This window comes from Cervus elaphus, chromosome 20 (assembly GCF_910594005.1).
Source record: "Cervus elaphus chromosome 20, mCerEla1.1, whole genome shotgun sequence".
NCBI lineage: Eukaryota > Metazoa > Chordata > Mammalia > Artiodactyla > Cervidae > Cervus > Cervus elaphus.
Genome location: NC_057834.1, coordinates 125,944,511 through 125,954,460, shown reverse-complemented (window position 1 = coordinate 125,954,460; position 9,950 = coordinate 125,944,511). Strand labels below are relative to the sequence as shown.

The window sequence follows — 9,950 nt, the reverse complement described above, 5'->3', positions numbered from 1 at the left end:
TGGACCTTCTTCGGGCCGGAAGTGAGAAAGGCGGGGCTTGTCCTGCTCCAGCAGACACTAGGCGGCCCTAGGGAGCGTCAGTATGGGGAAGAGTGTCTGTGTAACACTGCGGGCTGAGCGGAGAGAATGGGATGGGCGGGGTGTCGGTATAGAGGCGTTCGGGAGGGACGCGTATTGCTGTGACACTGCGGGGACTCTCTGAGGGGACGTGTGTCGGTGTGGCACCAGTGCACGCTGAAGGAGCCGGCGGAACCGGGTGGCCATGGGGATGTGGGCATTGCTGGACGCGATGTGGGAGATGCCGGCCGAGAAGCGTATCTTCGGGGCCGTGCTGCTCTTCTCCTGGACAGTGTATCTCTGGGAGACCTTCCTAGCACAGCGGCAGGTGAGCCTAGACAGGGCCCACCTGACCCCGACACCCGGCCTGCCCTAGGCCAGCCTCGTTCTCCATCCAAGTCCCTGGATGATTGCTGCGGTCACAGCAGCAGCCTTGACCTGATGGGTCCCTATGAGCCTCCTAGCTTGGCCCGATGGCGGGGTAGGCCTTGAGGGAATCTGGTGCTTCAGGATGTTTTCCGCAACGTGGTCATGGGCCCCAGGCCGTTTAGGGCCTGGTGAAAGGGGAATCAGGGCTTCCGCCTTGTCAGGCCTGAGCTCTCGTACCTGCCCCACAGCTTCCTGAAGATTCTCGGACCCAGACTTACCTCCTTTATGTTTGGCAGCAACCCATAAGCCTTTAGAAGGAAGGTGCTGAAAGTTTAGAATCACAGCTTCCCCATGACATTTGTGTCTCGCTTAACCGTAGGACTAGGAAGCCGTTTTCTGAAAATAAAGATTTCTCAGTCCTTCCAAGGACCTGAACTCTTTTCCCTTAAAAAAAGAAACAAGTATGTTGGTTTTTTCCCAAAGAGCAGTATTTTCTTAAAAGCATGTTTATTGTTTTTGTTCAAACAAACAGTAAAGTAGAAAGTGAAAGTTACCTAGTAACAGTTCCCTGGAGATAATCAGAATTAACAGTTTGATGGATTACAGATCTGAACTTTTCTTTTTCTGGCAGCACGGTACTGCTTGAGGGATCTTAGTTTCCCTACTCACCCTGGCAGTGGAAGGGCAGAAGTCCTAACCACTCAAACGCCAGGGAATTCCTGAAATGTGAACTTTTAAGTAAGATAGATTTTTAAGTGTAACTGACCATTTTAATTGACCAGTCTGGTTTTCTTCTGTGTTGGCACTGAATTGTCAACTGTGATGGTTAGGAAGACCTTTCCTTTTTTAACTGTTGGAACCCTTTTCTTGAGCATTACATTCTTTTTCCTCTGTAATTTTTTTCCTCTCAGATTGCATTCTATATGAATCTTTAAATCAAAATTTTAATTTTTCAATGTCATGTCTGGATTCTATCTAGATTTCTTTTTTTTAGTCTGCGATATTCAAAGAGGTGTTAAACTGTATAGCACTAGGTTCTCTGACTAAGCTCTTAGGATAGCTTCATTAGTACAGAATCTTTAGGCCTAGAGAAGTACCTTTGCAGAAAGTAAGCACACAGAATCTAGTGTCTAAATTGAAGATGGGGTATTGAACATCTACCTATCTTTAATAATAAGCCTAGTTATAGTAACTACTTTTTGGTAGTCTTCTTTATTCAATTATGCTTTAATGTAATGCCAGTTATCAAGGGTTTGTTAAGGTGTCCAATAATAAATAGAAAAGCCATTTGTTATAAAACCATTGTAGAAAATGCTGCCCATTATATTATTTGGAATCTGTTCCCTCTATTATGTACCATGGGCTGAAATTACTTTTTAGAGTTTGGTATGAGTTTCTTCCTTGAAGACCTGATCTGTTTTTGTCATTTCTCAAATTTCCCTTCATTGGGCTTCTAGAATCAAATTTAATGACTAGTCCCAGTAGCCGTTAATACCCATGGTTAGCATATTTACATTCTTCTATCCAGAGATTTGTTTTCTGTGTTATAGGATATATGTTATTCCTGGAATGACTGGTAGCCTTTGTAATGTTACAGTTTTGGTTTACCTGTGCAAACATAAGTGTGATGACAGCTTTGATTTTAATTTCACCTAGTCAACTAGTTTCAGGTTTTCTCCTTATACTTTCTTCTACCAGTTGTTTTAGTGGTCAGTGTATTTGACCAAATGCAGTATTTGTGCACGTATAGAGCAAATTCTGAAACTCCAATACTTTGGCCACCTCATGCGAAGAGCTGACTCACTGGAAAAGACCCTGATGCTGGGAGGGACTGGGGGCAGGAGGAGAAGGGGACAACAGAGGCTGAGATGGCTGGATGGCATCACCGACTCGATGGACATGAGTTTGGGTAAACTCTGGGAGTTGGTGATAGACAGGGAGGCCTGTGGCATCCTGTGATTCATGAGGTTGCAAAGAGTCGAACACGACTGAGCAACTGAACTGAACCGAACTGAACTGAGAGCAAATTCATCAGGCTTAAGTGGCAAGTTAATGTTATAAGCCAGTCAATGTTTCATTGTAAACAACTATTGTAAAAGTAACAAGTTGGCTTGACTGTTTCCTTAAGGTGTTTTCTTCAAAATATTTCAGAGACGGGTATATAAAACTACAACTCATGTACCGCTGGAGTTAGGACAGATCATGGATTCAGAAACATTTGAGAAATCTCGACTGTATCAGCTGGATAAAAGTACTTTCAGCTTCTGGTCAGGACTCTATTCAGAGGTTGAAGGCACTGTGAGTACCTTACTTCTTGGAGAGACAGTCTCTCAAATTATTTAATACCTTGTAATGTTTATTTTCATTTTTGTGTTTTGTGACACAAAAGAGGGTAGGTACCACACCTACAAATCCCAGAATACTTTCTTAACCTTTATTGTTGATAGTAATGAGTGGGAGCAAAAGAGGCAGAAACATAACTGTCTATAGACAGTTGAAAATTGTGGAATATGGTAACTGTCACCCTGAGGCCATGTATGAAAAAGAACCTTACATTGTAAGTTATTTTTGTAACAATTTCAGCTTGTCTTCTTGCTTCACTCATAACTCTAACCTGTTCTCCACATTGCAGCCTAAGGAATCCTGAAGCACAATTCTGATTATGTTATTCTACATAAAACCTTTTGCTGGCCCACTGTTTCCTTCAGAGTAAAGTCTAAATTTCCTGGCATGATTTAAGAGGTCCTTTTGACTGGGGCATTGCTTACTTGAGCCTCGGCTTTTTATTCCTTCCCCCAAATTCTTCCCACTTCTTTATTGTCCATCTCACACCCAGATTGATTTCTTATGACCCTGAGTCTTTTCACATGCTGTTATCTCTGTCTGGGTTGCCCTTCCTGTCCCCGTTCATCTCTACTGTTGCACTGGGGCCTGATTAATCCCTATTCTTTCACTAGAATCCAGCTGAGACATCATCTCTTCTAAGAAATTCTTTGAAATTTCCCCATCCCTCAAGTCTGGGTTAGGCAGCATCCCATTATTATTCCCATCAGAGTACTTACTTGGCACATTGTATTGAATTTGCCTGTTTCGATTACAGACTGGTAGTTCCTTAAAGACAGGGTACTTTAAAGTCTTGTTCATCATTTTATACCTAGTATCTGACATATAGTAAGCATATAATTCATATTTACTGAGTAAAGTAATGAGTGACAGATAGTTTTTACTTAGTAAAACAGGGCCAGTCTTTCCCCATACCAAAAGAAGAGAGGCTATACAGTACCGAGCCGTTTCTCTGTCTTCTTCTTATGATCTTTCCTGGCCCCTGACCCTGGTACTTTATTAGCCAGTTTTCCTAACTGCCCCTCCACAGATATCTGTGTGTCTGTTTCTGTACTGTCTGTGTATATAAAACTGTGCTTTACACATAAAATGAGTAAGATTTTTTCACGACCGCATCCTAAGACTGATTCTTGGTTTTCCACCCCTGAGAACCATGCACCCTGGAGAAGGAAATGGCAGCCCACTGCAGTATTCTTGCCTGGAAAATCCCATGGACAGAGGAGCCTGACAGGTTATGTCCATGGGATCACAAAGAGTTGGACATGTCTGAGCAAGTAAACAGTAGGAACAATGGAAAGTGCATGCTGTTGAGGTTAAGAGCTGACTGAACTGCAGTGGCTTGAGTTTGAATCTCAGCTCAATCACACTAGCTTTGTGACCTCAAGCAAGTCATTCAGCATTTATGTGCCTAAAATTTTCCATTAAAATCGTATGGTAATAATAGTTCCTCATTCATATGTTGTTGAGAGGATTGAAAATTATTTAATATATGTAGGATGCTTAGAACAATTCCAGATCCACTGTAAGGTGCTCCATAAGTGTTGTCTATTGTGTTTTTTATCATCATAGTCATGGTTATCACTGTGCCCCCAGAGCTCTTTTATGTACATTTTTATTATTTTTATTTATTTTTTTTTAAAGACAGATCTGCGACTCTTTATCCATTTATAAAACTTAGTTTAAAACTCAGCACCATTCTGTTATTCTGAAATGTGACTCATTCTATGTATCTATCATATATTTAACTGAGCCAAAACACCATACTCTACTTATTTCATTAGGCACAAAATTAAGTTATAAAACTTAAATTTTGTTGATGTTTTTAAGAGCTACTATTGATAAATAGTACAATATAGAGTGATACATGCATGAATAGAATCCACAAGTTTATATTCATGAAAAAAGGATACATATTCTTTTTTAAAAAATAGACTAGACTATTTTTTAGAGCAGTTTTAGGTTGACAGCAAAACTGAGTGAAAAGTACAGACATCCCCATACACCCCAAGCCCCCACATATGTGCAGAACTCTCCCACTGTCCACATCCTGAGTCACAATGACATGTTTGTTTCAATGGATTAACCTACACTGACACATCGCTATCACTCAGAATCCATCATTACATTACCATTGCCCTTGGTGTTTTCCATTCTGTAGGTTTGGACAAAAGTATAATGACAAATATTCACCATTACTGTACCATACAGAATAGTTTCACTGGCCTGTGCTCTGCCTGTTCGTCCCTGCCTGCCCTCTCATCCTCAGCGACAACTGATCTTTTTATTATTCCCATAGTTCTGCGTTTTCCAGAATGTCATGTAATTGGAATCTTATAGCTTATAACCTTTTCAGATTGAGTGCCTATTACTTGAGTGCCTATTACTAAGTCTCCTGTGTCTTTTCATGGCTTGATTTTATATTCTTTTTGAGAGAATACTCTGTTATAATTTCTCCAGAACTCTTTTAGATCCCTCAGTATCACTAAGAGAAAGATTCCTAAATTGAAAATAAGGTTTTAGGTACTTTCACTGTAAGCATCTTTGCTGCAAACATTTTCTTCACATAACCAATTGACTGTAAGGCATTTTTGCCATAAAATATAAAATAATGAAAAATAAGAGAGACATTAAAAAAGACATAACGAAGCATGTAAAATTAATACCAAAATTAAGAAGACATTATTGCAAAATGTAGAACATTTGAATGCATTTAAAATGTGTGTGAATTCATGTCAATACTGTGTAAGAACTAATATTATTCTGTGAATTGTACATAAGCATTTTTGTCTTCTAAGTCTTTTGTTCATAGTATTGTATACATTTTTTTCTTGTTGATTTGTTTCATTGTTTAGTATCGCACTTTTTCACTAAAACTTATTCCTTTGTTAAGAGAAGTATTGGTTTACAAATACTAGGATGCATATTTGTAATTGAGCCCTGTATTGCTTTGTTAAAGCCTCTATACTGTATTTTATCTGGTGTATTGTAATATGTCCACTGATAGATGTTCCAAAATTCTATGGAAAATATGGGTTCAACTGTGCACCTTTGAGACGCTCAATACCTCTTTCTCCTGTGAAGTAGTGTGTTTCAAAGTAAGAAGCCAATTCAGTAAAACCATCAATAACATCACTAACTTCAGGTTATGCTAACTAATTTTAGGCAGTTGAAACCAAACTGTCAACCAGTTGTTTAATCTTTCACAAGAAATTTCACTTACAGCCAGTTGGTTATGCAGTGAAAATGTTTGCAGCAACATTTTTAAGGCAAAGAAGCTTACGGCAAAAATACAGACATGGGAAAGTAATTGAGATTGGCTACCATAATTGTTTCATCAGTTAAAGAAACCAGCTGTTTGTGGCTTTGTTAAATGATTATGGAATTGCCTAGTAAGTCACAAAATTTGCATTGACAAGTATGTATTGTTAAGACTAGTATGGTTAGAACCAAGTTGTTAGGAACCTCTCTAATTTCCTTAAGAGTATGGAAAATGGCAAAGATTCTGGAAAAGTTAAATCTTGGCATTTTAGAAAAATTAATAAATGGTCTGAAAAATAAAATTATATTGCCTTTTAGGGTACAGAGTGATTGCTAGTAATTAGTCTTTTCAGAATTGACTTTTTATTATATTTTTACTAGTCCAAGCCACGTTTATTTACTGAGATATTGAGGATTAATATTAAAACTCAGTCCCTTCCAGCTAAGCCAGGAAAGGTATACATGTGTGATATATGTGGATTGTATCTGGTTTTGGCTAATTTAACTGAAGCATTTCTTCTATTAGAGACATGGTCCAAGTAGGAAATCTGCCTTCAGATGGAAGTAGAGGGGCAGAATTTAGACACTGTCCTCTTCCCTCATTGATGTTTGATTCTTTGAAATTCATTCACTTATCCCCTACAAGGCCATTATACAATGACAGGAAAAATATTTTCAGTCTCCTTAGCTGTCACATAAACGGTTCTAGGAAAGATGCGTGGTAGCTTGTTTATTATGCTTAGTGGCCAAGAGAATGGCTCAGTTTGTTCTAGGAGATGACAGAGGTAGGGAAAATCCATATATAGAAGGAGAGACCTTTGTAACGTGCTACGGCTCAAACTAGAAGCTGTACTGATGGGCTAAAGCTGGGAACAGTAACAGTCATCTTCATGATAATTGTATGGGTTGTGATTTTCACTTCATATATTGCTTTTATATTTATTGTTTTGTTTGATGTTTACAACAGTGCTCTGAGGTTCTAGAAGGGCTTCCCAGGTGGCACTAGTAAAGAACTGGCCTGTCATTGCAGCAGACGTAAAAGACACACGTTCAGTCCCTTGGTCAGGAAGGTCCCCTGGAGGAGGGCATGGCAACCCACTCCAGTATTCTTGCCTGGAGAATCCCCTGCACAGAGGAGCCTAGGGGTACAGTCCATAGGGCCGCACAGAGTTGGACATGACTGAAGCGAGTTAGCCACACACACATTGAGGTTGAAAGTATATAGACGTTATTATTCTCTTTTTATGGATGAGAAAGCAAAGGCTCAGAGAAATTAAACAGCTTGACCATATAATGGCCAGGTGACACTCACTGCCAAATGAGAGAATGGAGTTTCAGACTCTATTCTTCTGAATCTAAAGAAAAAACCATTCTTGAAACTCCTGGGACTGCAACATGGATATAGTAAATTTACCCTTGGGAAATTAGCAAACTATATTTGCCATTAGATAAGAAGCGTTTTGTGTTACTTTGAAATCCTGTTCTGTTTGAAAGCAAATTCATTAGTTCCCATTTTGTGTTGATTAAAATTAATTGGTTTGTAAGCTTTGGTCACAAAGAAAAAGTACAAAGATTAAATTAGACTTTTTTTTGCTGTGCTACTTTCTACCCAAGGGAACGTAAGAGGCACGTGTGACCAGTTACAGATGCCGCTGTTCACATAAATGTGACAGAGCACCCAGATATAAAATGTCCCCCCTCTCTGAGACAAACTTTTCCTGATATCTCATAGGTGTCACTAAAGAGTCCTCTCAAGAAATGGAATGGTTGGGGAGTAGAGTAGGGTAGAGTGGAAGAATTTCAAACTGTAGCTTCTCTAATTTCTGATCACTTCTGAGTGAGCAATTCATCCTCTTTGAGTCTCATTTTTCCTCCTCTTTTAAGATGAGAAGCAGATTGATTAATATCGTGTTTCATATGGTTTGTGGCAAGGACTGAGTAAGGTAATATAAATGAAGCAATTAGTACAGTACTCAACACAAAGCAATGACTTAGTCATTGGGTTTCTCTGGGCAGGTTACTTTAACATTTCTGAGTGTCAGTCGCCTTATCTATAAGATAGAGATTACTGTGCTCCCTAGCCTGGCTGCTTTTCAAGACTTTAGTGAAATAATATATGTGAAAGCAGGTGACTTGTTTTTCTTGGCATCATTAGTTCTTTTTAAAGGACATCCTATCTATACAGAGAAACATTACCGTTGGCTGTGTTTGGTTTTTCATTCCCCAAAGCATGCTAAACAACATTAGCAATAGCTGTTTCCAAATGCATTCAGAGTTCATATTAAAGCTACCCTTGATACTTACTTAAAAGCTGGACTTTTAATCATAGGTGTTCCAGCCTTTCCCCCAAAGCATTATAAATTCTTAATTCTGCATTATTTATTAGTATTGAGAATAGGATGAAGGAAATGCCATTCCAAGTCAATTAGTTCAACAAGTGGAGCATATACCATATAAAATGTTGCCAAAGCATGTCCTCTGGGAAAATAGTTTATATCCAAGATTGAGTTAGTCAAAGTGGAAATGACTGGATGTAGAGTTAAGGGGGCCTTACTTTTATTTATTATTATTATTTTTTTGGGGGGGCCTTACTTTTAAAAAGCAGTTTATTAAAATAGTGATTTTCAGACTTTGGTTGTACATCACATATAACTGGAGACTGACTCTCGGGCCCCTCTCCCAGTTTCTGATTCTGGTTCTAGGGTGGAGCTGGAGACGTATTTCTAACAGATTCCCAGGCAAGGCTGATGCTGCTGTCCAGAGACCATATTTGAAACCTGTGGTATTATATCAATCCCCTGCATACTGGTAAAACTCCAAAAGATGGGGACTTCTCTCATGGTCCAGCGGTTAAGAATCTGCCTTGCAGTGCAGGGAATGTGAGTTCGATCCCTGGTTGGGGAACTAAGATCTCACATGCTGCTGGGCAGCTAAGTCCACACAGTATAACTACTGAGCCTATGTGCCGCAACGAAAGATCCCACGTGCAGCAACTAAGACCTGAGGTAGCCAAATAAATATTTTTAAAAATCTGAAAGATGAATAGATCAAGTATGAGTGAGATAGTGGGGAAAACAGGAATGCTCTAATGGGAGTGTAATTTGGTATAAACACTTTAGAGAACAGGCTGATGATGCCAAATAAAGTTAAAACTCACCATGTATGTATCTAAAAAGATGTAGAGTGTAAAAAGTAAGTTGTAGAGTAATAAATACAATATGATCTCATTTATATATATTCTTAAAAGGCATAGGTAAACCATTATGTTAGGCTTTCCTGGTGGCTCCAGTGGTAAAGAATCCTCCTGCCAAGCAGGAGATGCAGGTTTGATCCCCGGGTTGGGAAGATCCCCTGGAGAAGGAAATGGCAACCCACTCTAGTATTCTTGCTTGGGAAATCCCATGGACAGAGTAGCTTGGCAGGCTACAGTCCATGGGGTCAGACAGAGTCGGACATGACTTAGCAACAAAACGATACCAGTAGCGCCAAACCACTGTGTTATTTATGGATATATAAATGGAAAGTGGGTTGGAAGGACACCTGTGCAATATATAATAATGCCCCAAACTCTCAAAGCCACAAGGAACCATGTCTGAATGGATGGGAATATTGTGCTTCTAACCAAGGAGTGTGATCATTGTGTTTCCAAGCATCCATGGGTGAAGAAACAATATACTGACGACTCTGGCCAAAGTGCTTCCACAGACTTGGTATTTGTTGTGAGAAGTCGTGTTTCGTAAGCATATATCCTTTTCACATTTTAAGAGCTGCTCCCTCATTCATATGTCCTGTTGGTTTGGTGGATATCTCTGTTCACTTTATCTGCTCAAGACAAAGGGCGGTGCTGAGAAAGGGGCCTACTCCTGTGAAACCCTGATTCCCACCTCAGGATTCACTTTTTCCTTATCGAAAGATGACTCTGA

The 9,950-nt window shown here is 39.5% G+C and overlaps 1 protein-coding gene across 1 annotated transcript in view; it reads left to right on the top strand.

Annotated features, from left to right (window-relative positions):
- Nucleotides 1-99: 99 nt before the first annotated feature.
- ZMPSTE24 (zinc metallopeptidase STE24) overlaps nucleotides 100-9,950 on the top strand; it is a 42,907-nt gene continuing 33,056 nt past the window's right edge. Inside the window, exons 1-2 of the mRNA XM_043877428.1 lie at nucleotides 100-385; nucleotides 2,578-2,724. Coding sequence (XP_043733363.1) covers nucleotides 263-385; nucleotides 2,578-2,724 — 270 coding nt within the window. The 5' untranslated portion in view covers nucleotides 100-262. The remainder of the gene's footprint in view (nucleotides 386-2,577; nucleotides 2,725-9,950) is intronic.